This window comes from Xenopus laevis, chromosome 5L (assembly GCF_017654675.1).
Source record: "Xenopus laevis strain J_2021 chromosome 5L, Xenopus_laevis_v10.1, whole genome shotgun sequence".
Classification (NCBI taxonomy): domain Eukaryota; kingdom Metazoa; phylum Chordata; class Amphibia; order Anura; family Pipidae; genus Xenopus; species Xenopus laevis.
Genome location: NC_054379.1, coordinates 94,960,283 through 94,981,609, shown reverse-complemented (window position 1 = coordinate 94,981,609; position 21,327 = coordinate 94,960,283). Strand labels below are relative to the sequence as shown.

At 36.0% G+C, this 21,327-nt stretch overlaps 1 protein-coding gene across 4 annotated transcripts in view; it reads right to left on the bottom strand.

Moving 5' to 3' along the window:
* Positions 1–19,395, bottom strand: part of LOC108704147 (interphotoreceptor matrix proteoglycan 1) — a 110,125-nt gene extending 90,730 nt beyond the window's left edge. For 2 of the 4 annotated variants that reach the window (XR_005961310.1, XM_041563105.1), the window contains exons 1-2: positions 19,132–19,395; positions 2,219–2,440 (exon numbers count right to left, since the gene is read on the bottom strand). Coding sequence is in view for 3 of the 4 variants with exons in the window: in XM_041563105.1 (XP_041419039.1) it covers positions 2,219–2,440; positions 19,132–19,198 (289 nt within the window). In the remaining variant the exon portion in view is untranslated. The remainder of the gene's footprint in view (positions 1–2,218; positions 2,441–19,131) is intronic. The other 2 variants (XM_041563106.1, XM_041563107.1) reach the window with 1 other exon arrangement.
* Positions 19,396–21,327: the final 1,932 nt, after the last annotated feature.

The window sequence follows — 21,327 nt, the reverse complement described above, 5'->3', positions numbered from 1 at the left end:
CACATTGAAGCCTAAAAATGTCACAAATCTTACCCCCATTAAATTACTTATATCTATGGGGCAGATTTACTAAGCGGCGATAAGTCTCCAGCATCCACTTCACACCCAGTGCAACACTTCACAATGCGAAAGCTCAGACAGCGCTAATTCACTAAAATATGGAGTTTTGTCCCGGGCGTCGAACAATTGCGACTTTTCACTAGCGTTACTTCGGCAATGAGAGCATTTGATAAAGATGCGTAAAGATACGCTAGCGTTCATTTCTGCCTAGCGAAACTTCGCTAGGGATCTTGCGCTCAGGTTCATTTGCATAGGGTGGGAAATTTAAAGTTATATGGATGTCTTTATGTTAAATGTTGGTGCATATACAGTACTTACAAATTATACTTGTCCAGAGAACCTTTATAAAGACAATAGAGTTCTTCTAAAGCCCTAAACATGTGCCCACTGTAAAATTAATGTTCCATATGTTAGCAAATGTATGGGGAAAACCGTTTACCCAAAAAAAGTTTGTTAGGTCTTTTGCAGGCAATCAGGATGCATTTTTGGCTCACAGAATATAATGTAAGTGACAGAAGATTGAGGAAGATCTAGCTACTTTAATGCACTTCACCTGGTCTGAAGTGGCGACGGCAGCTCTGGCGAAATGAGGTAACGTTCAGTAAAACCCGCATTTTAGTTAATTTGCGGAGTAGTGTCCATTTGCCAGAGCAAAAAGACCGCTCTTTTTTGCTAGCGAATTGGTGCCTGCGCCCATAAATCGGTGATGTCCCTGCGGGTGGCAACACTGGCGAAAAGTCGTTAGTGTTAGCCACTTTGCCCTTTAGTAAATTTGCCCCTATGTATCTATTCCTATTTGGTTTACCTTTGGCATGCTAAAAGTGCAACATTTAATACATTATATAATTCTGTATAACTTAATATGCCAGTCAAAAGGTCAATAGTGTAAAATGAGGAGAGTAAGCCATTGTTTTTAAAGCACTAGATCAGCGACTACATTTCACTGGTCTTGATTAGATAGAATGAAGAAAACAATCATGTATTTAGTCCCTCAGGGCACAGCTTGCAGAATGCTGATATGAACTGCATGTGCAGCTTCTTTGTAAAAGAGGACAGATACACCACCTTCTGTGTAAGCAGTAACTTGGTTGCTTTATAGAACTTAGGATAACAGTCCAACATAACATGTCTACAACAGAAACTTTTTGTCATAGAGAGAACACACAGGAAAAGGAAGAAGAGAAGCACACAGGGTCACAGGTCAAACATGACATCACATTGCTTGGCAACAATAGACCCTCCCTGCAGTAAGTAACTTTTAGATGCACTTCAACAATCTCTGTCTATTGTATTCCAACAGCCTTTACTATATAATCCACTTTGTATAGATCCCTGCCCCTGACATCACATTGCCTGCAATGAAAGCTTTTATCATTCCTACATTTTCTAAGTGATAATTTATCTGGGAAAAAAATATTTTTTTTGTGCTTGAGAAAAACGTGCATTTGGGGCAAAAGAACCACTCATTGATTCAATACATTTAATGCGATAAAAAAGTGGCAAAAAAATGCCCATTTTGCAATTGTAAATGCAGAGGCTGTTTGTTCATGGGATTTGAATGTAATCTGAATGTGGCATGGTGATTCTCTGAACCTTCTTATTAGTAACAGTGTTACATAATTCTAATACATTTGTTCACAGACTTGTATATAAATGTATACAGTATTTGCATTATTCACTACATTGCAATAGTTTTTCTGCTTCAAGGATAAAAGGGCACCTACACAAAGCTGCAGTTTATTATTACCCACCCCGCTCTAAAGCCCTTTGCTTCACAACTAATATACACTTGAGTTCTTTTATGCTGCCTCATCAATGTATTTAATACAATTATTTTAAGCAATTATTTCACGGCATTCTTTTCAGTGATTTCAACAAAATCCTATTATGAAAAATAGAATGTAAAAATGTCTGTATCTCCATGAACATTATGCTTACATTCCGTTTCATTATTTATGCATATACAAGAGTATAGCCTTTATTATATATTTAAAATGAAAATAAAAAATATAGCTTTAAAAAAGAAATGGTAGAAATGTGCATTTTTGACAGCTACCTTTTCATACCATATCAATCTTTTTTCAATAAGTTAGATGCAATCTTATCCTGTTCTATACAAAAGAACACACACAATTAAGTAGAAATAGAGTATATTTACCTCTTAGTTTGTAGTATGCCAGATGACTGTCAAGAACTTGTTTTAAAGACTCCTGGGGACATACTTTAACTCCTGCTGGGAAAACCGAAGATCTCTTTATTCTGTGTCTTTTTACATCAAAGAGTCTTCGTATGGTTGAAATTCTAGGTATCTTCACAGATGTTTTCGACTGTGGAGTATCTGTTATATGATTTCCAGGATGTGCTGATTTAGAAACCACTTCTGAAATTACCATGATCATATTTGGATTAATGTTGAGTATCAAGAACAAGAGCATCAAGATATTTCACAGTATGTAAATACTTACTGCGACATGACTAATATAGTCTTATATAATCAATGGTACATTTGTATGCAGTGTTTAATCATGCATTGTATAAATATCAATACACTAAAAGGTATTTTTTAAATAGTAATGCTCCTCTTTACAGGCAGAGAGTTACACTAAATTGTATATATTGTTTGTAATTCCTTTTCTCAGGTGATTAATAAACGGTGTATCTTACAATGGTTTCTTTCTCCCTGACTCTAAAATTCATGTGCTCCTGTTTCTTTTGGTACATCATTAATATAGTAAATGCTGTTATATGTAACATGTAAACGTGTACGTTTATGTAAGTGAAGATTGCCGCAGTTTCAAAAACTAAGTAAACACTTGGAAAAAATATAACACTTAGGCCAAGGGCACATACAAAGGATTTCCTCTGCAGGCATTTTTACAGAAGTGCCCCCATAGCTCCATTGATAGGCTTGGCATTAGTGTGTGTTTAGTTACACGGAGTGGATATTGGTGTGAAAATGCATGCATTCATGTCAACTGAGCTATAAATGTATGAAAATAAATGTGAGCATAACAGCAGATCTGCTGTCCTACACCTCTATAAAATATGCCTGCGGAGAAAAAGTGAACAATCCGCTAAGTGTCTTTGGTCTTTTAGGATATCCTGCTGATTGGCCCAGGAAGATATATAATTATACATGCAGGTGGCCAAATTGCACTGTCCTAACTGATTTGCCTGCAGTTGAATAGTTACTAGGAAGTTGTTCCATGCATTGCAGGTCAGCAATTAAACATTTAGTCGCAATAGGTCCTGATGACCCAAGTGGACCCAGATAAGCAAATTAAAAAACACAAGTTTACAGAGTAATACTTTTGCATGGATGTTTCCCCAACAATTTTGTCCAAACCTTGAGTGAGAAAATTAATAAGATGAAGTTTAGGGTGCACAGCACATTGGTGCAAGGACACTATAAGGATTGTGGCTGAACTTAAATAAAAACAAAAATGTTTTGATCATTCTTATTGCATAAATCCTACTGCGTGCTGGTGCATCAAAAGAAGCATTCTACCCGCCATAAAAAGGTTTGGTGGGTTGAATCTTGTGATAAAATCAACTATGGCTCTTGCACACCCTGTAAATAATTAAAGTAGCGATACCTGGTGAACTAAGGTAGAGTATCGGCCACCTCACACAATGCTCCATAGATAAAATCCAAAGGCACACACGATCCTGTGTGCCTTTGGATTTTTTTCTATGGAGCCTTGTATTTTGTGATGCCTGGGAGTTCTGACTGGTTTGGGGTCTATCATAGCTGTGGGTTGTCATTTCAATTAACTCTGTGCACACAATGAACCCAGTGTCAGCTTTGTTTAAACAACAGATACAAGATGGCTGAACACAGGAGACCCAATCACAATCATTGCAGTAAAAATTGGTACTGGAACATTTTTGTGTTTACTGGGTTGAAATAATTGGTATGTCAGAATGCTTGATCCAATTTAAGTTCCCCTAAGGACATCTGCTTTTTCTACAGTGTAAGCCAACCACAGGATTAGACAATTATATTCAAGAATTCACTCTGCAAAGGTGCCTTTTGCTATTTTTCTTACTTTACTAATCTCCCGTGTTTTGAGAGGCACACTGTCATAAAATGTTATTTTTTGGCCCATTCATATATAACATGTGCAATTTATGTAAACATAAAAACATAATTCCAGATTCTATAAGATGCAAATAGTAGTCTGCAAATATACTTTCAGTCCTTTTTACTAACTTCAGTAAGGAAGTGATATTATCGACTAAGTTGAGATAGCGAATAAGGACTGTGTATATAGAATTTACCACACCAAATTCATAGTTCATGAATTTGCAAAAGACTTACAGTACTTTCTGAGAGAAACCCTAATAGTCAATGATTAAAAATTAAACCATGACCTATTAGTGCATCTTGAAAAAGGATATTGCTTGTGATAAGATGTTGTTTTATAGTATGGAAATGTTTGGCATTATTTACAAAATCACCTGTGTCTTCTTAATAAAAACAAATTTTCAGACAACTTTCAAAGTTGTTACTGACAACTGAAAGAGTCTGATATACCTGCAGAAAAATTCAAACTATACTTTTTAATGCTCAGATGGACATGAACACATGTATAAGGAATTTGATTTATGTGATTAGTAATTAAAAACTCAACAATATGGAATATGCTTTCTCTGGACTTAGCAACAGTAACAATAAGGGGCACATTTACTAAGGGTCGAATATCGAGGGTTAATTAACCCTCGATATTCGACCTTCGAAGTAAAATCCTTCTACTTCGAATATCGAAGTTGAAGGATTTACCGCATTTAGTTCGATTGAACGATCTAAGGAAAAATTGTTGATCGAACGATTAAATCCTTCGAATCCAACGATTCGAAGGATTTTAATCCATCGATCGAACAATTTTCCTTCGATCAGAAATTGCTAGGAAAGCTTATGGGGGAGGTCCCCATAGGCTAACATTGGTGCTCGGTAGGTTTTAGGTGGTGAAGTAGGTAGTCAAAGTTTTTTTTAAAGAGACAGTACTTCGACTATCGAATAGTCGAATAGTCGAACGATTTTTAGTTTGAATCGTACGATTCGAAGTCGAAGTCGTAGTCGAAGTAGCCAATTCAATGGTCGAAGTAGCTAATCCTTCACTCGAGCTAAGTAAATGTGCCCCAAAATGTTAGGGGGCATTGATAAAAAGAGTCGTCTAACCATTTGCAAGCTATTGCCACAAGCAGTGCAATGGAAATGTCCGTTAAGTTCATTTTTGATTACACCTTTGACAAGCAATCAGTTTAGCGCTATGAGCCATCTCTTATTATAGTTATAATATAGAAAATATATGATAACATACTGAATACAATAAACCTCTCATAATCTTATATCTTAGTACTATGTATAACAGCAAGCAGTTTTTTCCATTTTCTACTGCCCCCCACACTTCTGATTCATTTCAATAAGCACTACTTTCCCTGGATGGCCAAAAAAGAATCTTCTATATAGTAGGTTCATAGAATTGTAAATTACAATGATTTTTAAACACGCCACAATGTGTTCCTTTTTATCATGTGTAAAACTGTTGCAAAGGAACCCTATTTCATTTGCTCAAATACAGGGAAAGTATCGAGATTAGTTCTATGTATGTAGCTCCACTGATGTAGTTTACTGTATTTAAATAAATGCATATGTGGCCTGTAATATGTAGGAAAGACTACACAAAAGGTTTAATATAGGATCAAACAAATATATAACCAGCGAAGTCAAGTACATTTATATATTCCAGCTAGATTTCATAAAGATGCACATTTTGCAATCAGCTGAGATATTAGGTTATTAGCAGCGTGGATCCCCTAAAATGAGGATGGTAATGACTTACAGATACTTGAGAAGCTGGAAACGAGGTGGATTAATAGATTAGGCACACTTTCACAGGCTGTCTCAATAGTAAATATATTCCTTTAGTGGTTTATATGAGTAAATATTACTGAAGTGCTTTTAGAATTGTGTTTTTAACTATTTATTATGTTCTTATTTTACACTTGAGTTCAGTGGCAAAACTATAGAGGAAGCAGACCCTGTGGGGGGCCTTGACCTGGGCTCTGAGTATATTATCCTGTGCACACAGGGTCCCTCCAAAGACATTTTGTGGGGTGTGACATACTGTTAACCAGCTGCTTAAGTTCCAGGTCAAAATTCCAGGAGTATACAATTACACATTAGATTGCTTACAGTGCTTTGTGAAATATTCATTGATTGCTATGGAGCTATGTCAAAGATAGTTGGTTAGAAGTAATTATGCCATGATTTGCACATTACAAAAGACTTGAGCTATTTGAATTCATTCTAGTACATTCTATAAATGTTTATATCTGTAAACTTTTATGTAAACAAACAGCTTTAGTTTCACTAGCATGAGGAGCAATTTGGGAAGTCATGTATGTATATTTCTGTCCATAAAACCCCACTAATGTTCTGAAGGGTCTCAACATCTTGTACCCTCTATGTAAGACCCCGTTTCTATTAATATCTCTTCTGCTGCTCCCAGTTGAATTCTTTATAAAAATGATCCACAGGTTGGTGGCAGACCAGCTGCATAAGAGTCAAACGTCTGGTTTAAAAGTTAGATATACTACTCAGCAGTTATTTCAATACATCGGTAAAGCTTTGGCTAAAAAGCAGTGAGATTTACATATGAAAGTGAGTATAGTTATACATCAAATATATAAAATATGGAAAGTAATTTTTAATGCTATGCTTGTCTTGTAAAATATCAGGCTGTATAAATCCCTGTGCCCCCCCCCTCGCTTACGAAAAATATGTTTTAAGCTGAAAAAGTGACCTATAACTAAAAATATATCCCTGAAAAGTTAATGTGGGAAGCAAAGAAGAGATAAACATATTTTTTGTAATAGATGATGTTTATGTGAATCATTCTCTGGAACTATATAGTAAGGTAATCCCCAATTTCGATACCACACTTTGCTGTAGATTTGTTTTTATCCCTAAAGCCAAATTTCTATGTGCAGAGTTAAGATGAACAGTACACTCCTGAAATTGCTGTGTGCCTTGTCAGACGCCAGACGGACATTTTATCTCTTCTGTCAATTTTTGACACCATTATAAATGTATAATATGGGATATTTAGGCCGCGACCAGTAGCTACGCTTTAAAATTGTGAAAATTGTTTATTTTGCTTTTTGGGCATTCACAGAAGGCAAGGTGTGAAAATCTCTCCCTCAAGCAATAAACAGTAACGGACAAACATGAATTCTTTTAAGAATGTATGTATGTTTTTTTACTGTGCCCAGTTCTTTTTTCTCTTGGATCTAAATTTATTGTCCTGCTTAACTTTTCCATTGGTAATGATGCCTGAGCATACAATACAAATAGGCACATCAACAGACATATGTAGTGCTATATCAGAAAAAAATATGATAATTAAGGTTTAATCTCTGAAATGCTATTTTAGAGTAAATGTTGCTGCACTGTACATTGAGAACAGGGCCCTTCTATTATAAGCCAGAGGGAACTATAAAAAGTAAACAGAGGTGCATACAAAGAATAAAATGGGCATTTAGTATAAATCACAGGAACACAACTATCATTGCTCAGGGAATTAAAACATTTATATAAATACAAATGGGCAGAAGTATAAAGGCATGACATGCCAATAAGACACAACTGTAAAATCCCAGGTTCTCACCAAACAAGGCGTCAGATATGATAATTTAAGTATCTGGGACCCTATACAGGTATGGGACCTGTTATGCAGAATGCTCAGGACATGGAATTTTACTGATAATAGATCTTTCTGTAATGTTGATCTTTGTATCATTAGTCCTCTAGAAAATCATATAAATAACCCCAAAAGGCTGGTTTTGCTTCCAATAAGGATTAATTATGTCTTAGTATGGATCAAGTGCAAGGTACTGTTTCATTATAGAGAAAAAGGAAATCATTTTCAAACATTTGGAATATTTGGATAAAATGGAGTCTATAGGAGAAGGCCTTTCTGTAATTTGGAGCTTTCTGGATAACAGGTTTCCGGATAACTGATCCCATACCTGTACTAAACTGTTTGGTCATCCACTTAACTGTTCAGGGGTCTATTTCATCCAACCAAAGGTCTTGCTGAAGTAATGTGCTGCTGAAATAAATCTAGAAGTTGCAATGATATGCAATGACACTGGCTAAAAAATAAAAGTAAAGCTGGCCATGCATGACCAGAATTAAATTGTCAATTTCAAACATGAAGCCAATGATAACACCTTATAGGACGAATCACTGCTCCTTTCCATTTAGTCAAACATAAAGGAGGATCTTCAGGTGTTATTCCACAGATACCAATTTTTGTATACTGTATTGTTAAGAGGGAGATACATGGGCTATGTGTTACAAGATCCCTCAGGAGTTCGATAATTAGTTTATAAGATAGAATGGTAAAATAAAGTGCAATACAAGGCAGTGGCAACAGTAATATATACATAGAGGTAATGCTTTATGCAGCATTGTTAATTACTTTAATAAGTATACAGAAATCTATTGTTCTGTTCTAACCCAGCACCCTCAGTTCCTGCAGCTGCCATTGTACCGCACCATCAGTGCAACAGGCTTGGGATTCCATATGTAAGATTAAGTGCCCCTTAACAAACAGAAGTCATTTATGATACGATTGGAATAAAACTAGATTGTGATGAAACAGAGATCTGCGTGGCACAATAAAAGCATGAAGAATGAAGAAATGACATTTTCTTTTCAGCACGGGGGAATAATAATACTGCCAATGAAACATGCTATGGCATTGTGATAAGTGATTTGTTATCATTGTATTTAAATTGTCCTGCTCTAGATTGCTCCAATTATGATTGCATTATGTGTAAATGTGAGGAAACAAAGCAATAACTGGAGAGCCTACTAAAAAGACATTTCTGTAATTAAAACTTATTGTGCAGCTACATCCATTTGGGCCCTTTGTTCCCAAGCAAGATACTTTAGCTGTGCATTTGGGATCACCTCATCTGTAAAGTCTATGCGTACAATCAGTTCGAAAATGTTGCAGGACTGTAGCAATTGTTTTAAATTGTAATGGAGATTTATGATTTGTACATTTACTACTTGATGTTTTTCTCAGCTGAATATATGAAATGGTTTCAAAGTTTCTCAAGATTCTACAAAACATTAGAAAAAAAAATTACCGACAGAAAGAAAGATCAAGCAAGGACACATTGGTGCCCCGGGCAATTTAACTTGTCAGGAGTGAATAACTTGCTGATTTCAGTGCAGCATCCTCAGCTTGGAGAGAGAATAAGACAGCTAGAGTGTGATTAAAGCATACATTCATGGCTAAATTAGAAATTAAAGAATAAGAACAGCAAGAAAAGTGCAAGAAATTCTGGCATTTATTTACAGATACCCGTTCTAGAAATGTAGGGGTGGGATGTTGGGGTGGGATGTAGTATACCTATAGGTCTGAGAATATTCACACATTTTCCACTCTTCTATTATTAAAAAAAAGATAAAAGACAAGGCCAACAGAAACCAGTACACTTAAATGTGAGCAAAATTTCCAGCTGCACAAATAGTATGCTCACTTGCAGTTTACTGATTGTCAGCCCCCTCCAGGGCAGATGTCACAGTCATTGGGCACATTGTGGACAAGAACCTTTCAGTTAATGTTTACATAGACCAAGACAAGAGTTAACCCAGTGGAGGTGCTTTCACTTTTACTTTGTTTTATTAGTTGTCATTTGCAATGTTCTAAAAATGATTCCACATTAACAATATTTGTTAATGTAACACAATGGGGCAGATTTATCAAAATGTCCATTTAGAGCTTAATTAATAAAAATTCACCCACTTTCTATTCATTCCGATGTGATTTGGAATATCTTGTAAATTATAATCTTATTAAAGGTGCTTTGTGAATTCATCAGTTAAAATTAGAGCTCAGTGATGCAATTTATGTCACATGACTCACTCAAACTTTATTATAATAAATAACATAACCCCTGTTGTAAATTTTGAGAATATGATAAGTCACCGTCAGATTTCCAAAACCTGAACAAAAGCACTGAGATGTTCGGTCATCAAAGTCCTCTGTGACTTATACGTTCCATGGCTTGTATAGGTGGAAGTTAGAGTATGGGTAGGAGGCGAGAGAGTGGATTGTGGCCTTTTTACTATTACATTGTACTTGATGGGAATTAAACTTCATGAATCCATATCGTTGGCAAAACAATCCAATTTCGTTTATTTAATGTTGTCATGACTTAAAGCGATACAGACAATAAAAAAAATACTTTTCATAATAGCGATGGACATAAAAAGTTAACTATAGGTCATGTTGATGTTTTTTGCTGATAGGTCTGCATTTGTAGTAATATTTACTTAAGGGGATTCTGACATGATTTTTATGATGTCGTTTTTTTTTCTAAATTGCACTGTTTATACTGCAAATAATTCACTCTACAATATAAAATTTCATCCCTGACCCAATACATTTTTTTTTTACGTGTAATATTGGTGTGCCATCTCAGGTCATTTTGCCTGGTCATGTGCTTTCAGAAAGAGCCAGCAATATAGGAAGGAATTGCTTTCTGGCAAGCTGTTGTTTCTCCTACACAATGTAACTGAATGTGTCGCTGTGGGACCTGGGTTTTACTTTTGAGTGTTGTTCTTAGATCTACCAGGCAGCTGTTATCTTGTGTTAGGGAGCTGCTATCTGGTTACCTCCCCATTGTTCTGTTGTTAGGCTGCTGGGGGAAGGGAGGGGTTTGATATCACGTCAACTTGTGGTACAGCAGTAAAGAGTGATTGAAGTTTATCAGAGCACAAGTCACATGACTGGGGGCAGCTGGGAAACTGACAATATGTCTAGCCCCATGTCAGATTTCAAAATTAAATATAAATAAAAACAGATTTCAGTGCAGAAGTCTGCTGGAGCAGCACTATTAACTGATAGTATCCCTTTAAAGTTCCTAAACCTGACTGTTTTGCCAACCTGACTGACCCTAACCCTAATACAAATCCTTAGGTGGTTTCAGCTGGACTACAGTGCAATGATTGGCGCTTCTCTTAGTTCTGGATGGCAGGACAGCAGTAGAGGGGGTTATTTCATGCCTTTGCTTCTCACTAAAGCTAACCTTTGTCCAGGGCTGGATTTAGTGGGCACCCCTAGCCACACTGCCATTCGTCGCCCCTGTCCCCTTCCCTTTATTCATGCAAATCATCTGGACTGGAGCAATGGGGATTGGCGCATGGAAAATTAAAAAAATGATTGTATCTCCTGGCTATCCCCAGTGTTTTTGAACCAATGTGGGTGTGGTTGGGCAGCATGCCGCCCCCCCTAAAATCCTGCCACCCTAGGCCCGGGCCTAGGTGGCCTTTCCACAAATTGGAAATAGTTTTCTTTTTTTTAATGTATCACCAGGGAATATTATGGCCCCTGACCACCAATGTGTGAGTTAGTTTTTAACCATTAGGCTACGGGGGGGGGCTACAGTTGTACAGGCAGGGCCTAGTGATTTCTGATGGCAGCCCTTGGTTGGATTCTATTTGAAACAGATACTGTTCATCATTTATTGCTTAAGATGTTTCTTAAGTGACAATATGCTATCATTATTTATTCATATGGGCTTGCCTAATGTAAGTATTAAAGTAATGTAAGTATTAAATAAAAAAACTTTGAGCAAGAATCATATACCCCTAGGAAATGACAGATCCCTGATGATTACCCTACGTCAATAGTGCACTGAGCTTAATATGGAACAGAAGGCAGGATGAACTGAATGCTCCCACCACAACTATAAGGTCAAGAAAATCCAAGAAGAGCCTTTTGACACAAGGATCTGTAACAAATGGGATTATTTTATATAATGACACAATGGCAGCTGTTCCTAAATGACACCTTATGTATTTAGAGCTGAACCAAGTACTTACATAAGTAATTATGTAATTAGGAAAACCGTGCAGGATTCCCTATGACCGACACGCCATTGACCAATCATTGACCACCGTGTCATAGCCCCACCCCCAATGTCACTGGCCGCCCCCTCAGCGCCACTGCCCTGCTCCTCCGTGTCACGACCCTGCTTCCTGCCCAGTATCCACCAGGCTAAAAGGTGGCAACCCAAATGTAGATGAAATATCCAAACTAGACAAAGACCTTATTATGTGAAAACAATTTCACCAATATGTAGGTATGTATGTATATTTTATTTATATAGCACCACTTATGTACCCAGAGCTGTACAGCAGAACAATAGATTACTAGAACAGGGGTCAATGGAATAATAAATGCAAAGAACAGTTTTAAGATTTAAAGGTGGAGGGGTCATCTTTAAATTAACTTTTAGTATGTTATAGAATTGCTAATTTTAAGCAACTTTTTCAGATGACCTTCAATTTTTCTTTTTCATAGCTTGTGAATAATTTGCATTTTTCTTCTGACTCTTTCCATCTTAAAATTGGGGTCACTGACCCCATCTAAAAACAAATGCTCTGTAACCTAAACATATATTGTTATTGCTAATTTTTATTATTCAGACCCTATTCTATTTACATTCCAGTCTCTCATTCAAATCAATGCATGATTGTTCGGGAAAGTAAGGTAAGGACCCTAGCAACCATATTGCTGAAATTGCAAACTGGAGAGCTGCTGAATAAAAAGATAAATAACTCAGAAACCTCAAATAATAAAAAAAAATGTTAGGCTATTATTCTCTACATCATACTAAAAGTTAATATAAAGGTGAAAAGGCCCTTTAAGTATTAAAGAGACAAAAAGGAGGTCCCTGCCCAGCAGACCTTACAATTTAAGTGATATTAGGATCCCTGTTCCATCTACTATATTAAATCTGTTGTAGACAATGTGATTAAATGCTGCTGGTGACTAGAACTAACATAAAATACATAGTTAGAAATGACAGATTAATATTGATAATGCAAAAACATCTGTGTGGGTTGGCAGTTGAGATAGAGTTCAATAAATACAGCCAACTAGAAGTTCAGTTTCCTTATAAGAACTCACTCGAAACTTTCACTTTGATGTGTCTCTGTGATGTTTGGTTCTACTGCTGGGGACTGTAGCACTTTGCATCTGCCTGACTTTGAACTGTGCCTTGATCGCTTCTTGTTAAATGCAAAATAGTCCTTGAGAAGAAAACTTCCCAGAATATTAGCTTCCTCTAAGTGTGAGTGTGGTACTAATTGCCTTCACCCTTACACAATATGTTTTAAATCTCCTGAATTGTTGTGGTGTAAAATTATTCTAAACATTATGGCATATTTTACAGCTTTATACAAAGACCACTGAATCTATCCTGTACATATAAATCTATTTCACTACTACTACTAGAAGTGATAGATAATTTCTAGAATAATTAATAAATAAATTAATAAATAATTTCTTCTCTATTGACTAAAGTAATATTTATGCTACACTTCAGGAATCTGATTTTGGCAGAAAAACTCCACTGTGCAATGTAACCTTCAGAGGGAAAACATCCCTAGAAAACTAGGAAGCAATTTCTTATTGTTTGAAAAATATTCCCTGGGAGGACTTTGTATCTAGTTGATGTTTGGTATTTGTTAACTTTTAGGGGCAGATTTATCAAGAATCGACTTATAAATTCTGATTAAAACAATTCTAATTTCGAGCTATTTTTTGTGTTCTTTGACTAGGGAATAGTCCAAATTCGAATTTGAAAAAAATTCAAAAATTTGAATATCGCACTGTCTCTTTAAAAATTCAGCTTCAAGCATTCGCATCTAAAACCTGCCGAATTGCTTTTTTTTTATACTATGGTGGACCTTGAAAAATCAAAGTTTCTTTTAGGAAAAACTTTGAATCGAGTCCAATCGAATACGATGTTACTTCGATTCGTAGAACCAAATTAGAATGAAAACGGCCTATTCACCCGCAAAAAAACCTTTGGTTTTTTTTAATACATTTTATTGGTCTTTTTTTATTCGAATTATGACGGTTTTTTTATTCGAAATTTGAATAAAAAATTCAGATTTTCTAAAATAGTTTTAATTTTTCTGACGCTTTACAGATTTTAAATGAGGGTCACTGACCTCATCTAAAAACAAATGCTCTGTAACCCTACAAATTGATTGTTATAACTACTTTTTATTACTCATCTTTCTATCCAGGCCCTCTCCTATTCATATTCCAGTCTCTAATTCAAATCAATACATGGTTGCAAGCAGGCCCGGACTGAGAATTAAAAAAGGCCCTGGCATTTCAGGTACATAGAGGCCCAATCAGCCCACAAAGAGGCCCAAACAGACCCCACCAGCCCACTAAATAGTGACTTTCTATGGCACCTTATAGCAGCCCCTCTGGCATTTGCCAGAACCCACAGATTGCCAGTCCGGGCCTGGTTGCAAGGGTAATTGGAACCCTAGCAATCAGATTGCTGAAATTGCAAACTGTAAATATGCTGAATTAAAAGCTAAATAACTCAAAAACCACAAAAAAAAGAAAACCAATTGAAAATTGTTTCAGAATAGCATCTCAACATCTTACTAGAAGGTAACTCAAAAGAGAACAACCCCTTTAAGGAATAGGAGAACTATTCAGTTACTAAGTTCATGAATCTTAGAATTGTATCTTCAGACAGATACCATATTTAAAAAGGAGAAGGAAAAAAAACCTTGTTTGTGACTGCATAACATTTTTTCCAGTTTCTTGAACCCACTTGTATTTATGAATTTTATATCCACAACCAATCATCAATTTTCAATAAATCAATTGGATACCTCTTATATTTGTGATTAGTTACTAAATTTTAATCAGACTACTGCAAAATCACCAAGAAAAGACCAGGCACAATAGGAACATTATCCCGGGCTATATTTAGACATAGATTTGCCAAAAATGTGAGGAATAATTTTGCTGATAATGATCTGCCAGAGACCGGACTTGGGTTTTGACTTTGACACTATTTACAAGGAATGTTATCTGAATGTCTTTGTAGGTTTCTCCACTTTTTGCCCACACGCCAAAAACATACACATAAGTTCATTGGCTCCTTATGAAACTGACCCTAGTTTATGTGTGGTGGGAATATCATAGGGACCTGTAAATTTTACGGAGACTGATAAAATGCTGGGTGGCATGTTGGTATTATGTAAATAAAGTCTGATAATAATCTGCTCTCAACTATCCAAATGTAATGATATCTGGGACACTTCTGCTCACAGCTTGCCTTCGCTTCTGGGTTTTTTTTATTTTCGACGTCATTGTGCTTGGCGCAACTTTGAAATATTTAAAGTCTATTGTACATAGTTCCTGGGAGCACTTCTAGTCCGGTTTCTTTGTTCTTGACCCTTGTCTGTCCCTGACATCTGCTGATTTGCTGCCTGTACTGACTTTAGCTTGATACTGACCATTCTTCCGGATCATGACTTTGAACTGCATTTATGGATTCGTTTGACCCCGGCCTGTGTCATTGACTACACTTTTGGTTCTGGATTCTGTACTGCACCATCTGATCAGTTTTAACCCAAGCCTGTTCTATGACTATGCTTTGCATAGCCCCATTTCTCCTGTTGCAAGTTACAGTTCCCTTTTCTGCCCAGAACTCTCGTCTTGGTTTTCTCACTTTAAGACCTGACGGCATCTGAGTAGTGAAAGGCGACTCTTATAAGACAAAGCATAAACTGTGACTGGAACCTTGGTGTCTATTCTGGGTTTTGGGAAACATTAAAGGACATATTTGTTGGGGCTTATTAGATCATGTAATGTTCATAAGCTCTTATGGGAGTTGATGGTTAATGCTAAAGTATAAGCTCTGCTTTTCTACATTAAAAAATAACATACCTTGTCACAATAAATGGAATACATTAGCTCTGGATAATTTAGCCATTTTAACCTGCTGAAAGATTAACAACTAAGGAATTAATGTTTATTTAAAGAATAAGCTCACACATTCTACAGTGTAGAATAAGCTAGCTAGTAACATAACAAGAGACCCCTTTTGTTGTATTCAAATAGGATTTCAACGATTGAGGCTTTACAGTGTTACTATGTCTGTGGAATCATTGCATCATGGGATAATGGATTCAAACCTCCATTAAAGTCTGGAGAGAAGGAGTTTATTAAAGTGTTTACTGGACGTATCCCCTCCTACAATGAAATATAACTGTGGATCATGTATTAAGTAAAGCAAAACTAATTGTGATTCATTTACTGATAATTTGTTTTGTACTCCTGGAGATCATATGGATAGTGATTTTCTAGAAGGTACTGTCTTCTGTTTGTACAAGTATGGACCCCTTATCTGGAAACCATTAATCCAGAAGTTCAAAATACCATAAAGACCATCTCTCATTTCCAAGCATAACTGTTTCATCCAATGAAGGGAGTCTTAGTGGCCGATTCATGACTGCTTGAGCCTTTTGGTTAAACTTTCGGTACCAAACTTTTTCTTATTTTAGTAAGCCCACTTCCTTAAACTAATAAGGTTTATTTTCTCCAAAACTTAATGTGAGTTCCTTTTCTCATACAGGTTTGCTTACTGAAAACCCGCACTTTCTACCTGTTGGCTTGAGCTGTCATAGTGTGTCTAAAAGATGACTCCTTTTTATGTTGGCAAAAGACTTTGCCAACATTAAAGATCAAATACTATTTCTGTCCTGCTTTTTGTTGTCCAGCTTTAACATCCATAAATAGTCCTATAAAATACCAGGATAGTTCTGATCTTGGTTTTTACATCAATATATTTGAAGATAAACCTAGGCCTGTCATGGTGCAAACTGAGGTAAATCAATAAAAATGATAGTGAAGATTGTGTCAGAATGATAAATGTTTTTATTTCCAGTGTGAAAATGTAATCTTAATGTAATCTTAAAGTTCAAGCTTGGTTAGAATACTGTTTTTGTTTATCTATCATATATTTTGGGTACACTGGGGCTTATTTATTAATGATGGGCATGGTTATTAACATGGTCTCCAATCAAATGTTTGCTTTTATTGATCTTCCTGCAACTGTCTGAACAAAGCAAATTACAAACTGATTGCGACTGATGAGTTACTGCTCATGTGAAAATTTGCACATTGTTGGTATATTAGAAAGAAATGAGTTAGTGCTTTGTGCTGCACCTTTTTGAGTAATACAATACAATACAATAGGCTATGTTTGGCAGTACAACTGTTTTTTATGCAACCAAAACTTGCCTTCAAGCCTGGAATTCAAAAATAAGCACCTGCTTTGAGGCCCCTGGGAGCAACATCCAAGAGGTTGGTGAGGAACATGTTGCACATGAGCTACTGGTTAGCAGACACTGATCTAGGAGATCATTCATCTGCCCCAAAGCAGAAAGAATAAGGCAGGTACAATATGCCCTTTGAATGTATGGGGATTCTTGGGAAATTCCACATCCTACCTCCAATTTAGCAAAGCTTAGCAAATGGGGGCTGCTACCTATTTTATTGTTTACTATTGATAAAAAGGCAAATAACCACAAAAAGACAATAAAAATATTGAAAGAGAAGTAAATAAACAATAAATAGCTAGGGTACCAGGTAAAGAGTTATAGATGCAAATTAATTAAGTCCACTGCTTAAGAAGGGAACCATCATTTATTTAAGACATATTAGATTGTGTTGCTTTTCTCTTTTATGTTATTTCCGTTGACCTTTTGAATACTTTCATTGAAAGCTCCTTAGGTCTTTAAAATTGGCTTCCAATTGCTTTGAGTTGCTAACAGCTACTGACATTGTAATCTTCTTAACACATGAGATTCACCAGATTAGCTAAATCGTCAGAATGACATAAATCTCATTTAGTTGTTTACAAAACGATGAAATTTGGACTCAGTATATGGCAGCCATAAATAAATATTTTCTGGCAAAAAAACTATTAAGCATAAAAAGAAGCGGGAGATTTACATATGGTACATAATGCTTTGCCATGGATAGCTAACGATCTTTAGTATGCATAGAAACAAATATGCAAAAAATAATTTACTTTGGGTATTTAGATTATACTAATTCAATATTCTTACACTAGATTTCTAAAAATGAAAGCCTAATGATAGCAAATTGAAACATTAGGAAAGTAAATACATTTGGAAACTTCAGTACATCACATTTCTGTATGCCTTCATTAAATTCTACATTAATACTTGAATGTAGCTTTTACAATCCTTACTAATAACCTTAATTGTACTTTAGAGAACGTTTGTGTATTTCGCAGCAAATGAACTTGCTTATAATTTGCTTATTTCACATCAGTTAGAATAATAACATAGCAGGAAAACAGTAAATGTCAATTTAGCATTTTGCTTTTTCACTTGAAGGCCACATAACAAGATTAAAACCATGTACAATGCTTTATCTCATATATGAAATCGATGATTAAATAATTGAAAATGGTGTCATTTTGCGCCAGCGGAATGTTTTATGTTTCATAAATAATGGCATGTTCCCTGTTGTCATTTACTGTTCTTTTTTTACAAAACATATTCACATATTGAAAATTACATCTACGTCACACTCTAGGGACAAATGTGTTACAACGAGACTTATGAACTGAAATTCAGAGCAACTAGATGAGATTTACTGATCTCTTAGGACCAAATCAATTGTAATTTCCCTAGTAAATAGATAATGTACGTAGGCGGTATTTATTACAATAATTGTTCTTAACCTTGTGCCTTATTTAAGAGATTACATTCTAGAGTAGAGTGTATGGCATCTGAAAAAGCATCATTTGTTATAAATAGAATATATTGCCATTTAACTTTTTCAGTATCTTTTTGGACATGCTTTGTACTACAGTAACATCAGAGATAATTATAAGAGTTCTGATTCAACTTATTTACCATGGACTAATGTCATGTATGTATAAATGTTTTGTTTTTGAAATCCATACTTGATCAGGCACTCAAAATGCAGACACAAAATCATCCTGTAGAAATACTGATGTTTAGAAATGCACATTTACCTATGGGTTTAGAGAAACTGTCTCCTGATCTTATGGTGTATCAGATCAGATCATCCTATTAATGGAAATGTTTAAAAAGCACTTATAAGCAATATACATGTCTCATAAATACAATGTTTATGTTATAAACATATAGTGGTTACTTACCTTTACTTTCATAAAAGCAAATGGATACGCAAATAATGATTAATATCAGTCCCCCTTTGTATACCATAATTACAGTTGAAAGCTTGTTACTAATCTTCTAGACAAGTGGTTGTCTACAGTAAAGTCCAAGTTTCAATTCATAAAAATATGTCAATGCCAAGCCATTCAGTTCAGAATGTAGGAACACTCAGATTTAGCTGGTCTCCTAGTGCTCTGTTCTGACTGTAACAGGAGTGACCACATGACAAAACATGTGTTTGTTGCAGAAACAATCTGTTTATCTGATGCTCAGACATAATCCTTCTTATGGGACAGCTGGAAGGGCTGTCTGCATTTTATTAACCTGCTTGAGCGACGTGTTAATCCTAGTGGAAGATTATTAGTAAACCTAAAAAAAGGTGCAATTACGTGCAAGGCACATACCTGAACACCAGATATAGGGTGAAAATACTTGTATCTGTTTATAAAAAAACATCTTCTATAATATAATGACATCTAGAGGTCCATTTATCAAAGGTCGAATTTCAAATTCATGTGAATTCATTTTTTTTTAATTTGAATACACTCACGATTCGACTGGGAGGTTATTTAAGAAAAAAAAGTTCAAATCGTATTCAATTCGTATTTGATTCTTGTAATCGAGTTTTTCTCCAGAAAAAAAATAGAATTTCAGTAAGGCTATTAGCATCTTCAAATGGCTCAGTGGACCATTGACTTGTACATGAACTTGACAGGTTTTTGTGGCGATTATTCAAATTAGGACTGTTTCCATGGTCGAGGTGTGATCAATCTCACATTCAAATTTACATTCGAATATGGGGATTAAAATTTGAATGTGTGAATTTTAAAACTCAAAAATTCGAATTTACTATTTGACTCTTGATAAATATGCCCTCTAATGCCAATATTTATATGTTGACTCTCCAATCTAAATTTTAAAGTTCCCAAAGCATGCTATGTCAATAAGTGCAGCAAACTTGCTTAAAAGCTGTTTTAATACCATACAGAGGATGCCTTTCCCACTACAAAAATTGGAGCCTTAACATGTGCCTAGTTTACATGCAATCACTTTGGCTATTGTGTTTGTTTGGACATTTTGGGGCAACTGATGTGACCTGATATACATGCATAAATATTTATTTATGCTCGATAGTTTCATAGTTAGTATGTGTTGCATAGTTAGTAGATGTTTGTCAAGTTCAACAACTCCAAATGACCCCCAGTGCATTTATATCTATCTGTCTGTCTGTCTGTCTGTCTGTCTATAACTCCACAGCCGTATCAGTAAGCTCACATATATAAAATACATATACACATACCTATACAGTGATAATTTTACAGTTTAAAGGGGAATAATATTGAAAATTAAACTTTCATATAAGCTTCATCATACTAAAATAAGCATTTTTCTAACTATAATAGATTAAAAATTCTGAACTGTCGATTTTCACTCTTCCTATTTTGGCAGTACTGAGATTAACTGGCCACTACATTGTTTACAATTCAGATGGCAAAATCCTGCATTGTTCACACTTGTAATCCCCTTGGATTGTTCACACCTGTAACACCTCTATTGTTCACAACCCTAAAGTCCTATACTTCCAGACTGAAAGTGCCAACATTGGGCACCTGTTCTCCTGCTGTATTCTGCCTTCCCTACTCGACCTGTGTGTGCCCTACTCTGTCTGCCTTATGCTTCCTGTCTTTGCCAGTTTACTATACTCTGTCTGCCCTATGCTCCCTGTGTTGTGTGTATTTGTGTGTCATGCTCCCTGTGTGTGCCATACTCTGCCTGCCCTATTCTCCCTGTGTGAGTGCCATACTCTGCCTGCCATAAGATCCCTGTGTGTGCCATACTATGCCTGTCCTATGCTCCCTGTATGTACCATACTCTGCCTATGTGTGCCATCCTCTGCCTGCCCTATGCTGCCTGTGTATGCCATACTCTACCTGCCTTACTCTGTCTGTGTGAGCCATACTCTGCCTGCCGTATGCTACCTGTAGCACATGAGACTGGTAGGAGTGTGTTCTGGGGTTTGTTAGCAGTTAGAAATTTTTGTTCGGGGCTCCTAAGGTGTTTAATCATGTGCTGGGGTGCTGTGTTATCCACAGGGGAGGAGGCATATGGATTTAAGGGTATGTTTTAATATGACTTAATTTTTCACATATGAGTGATGAGTGATATCCCTGCGGTGA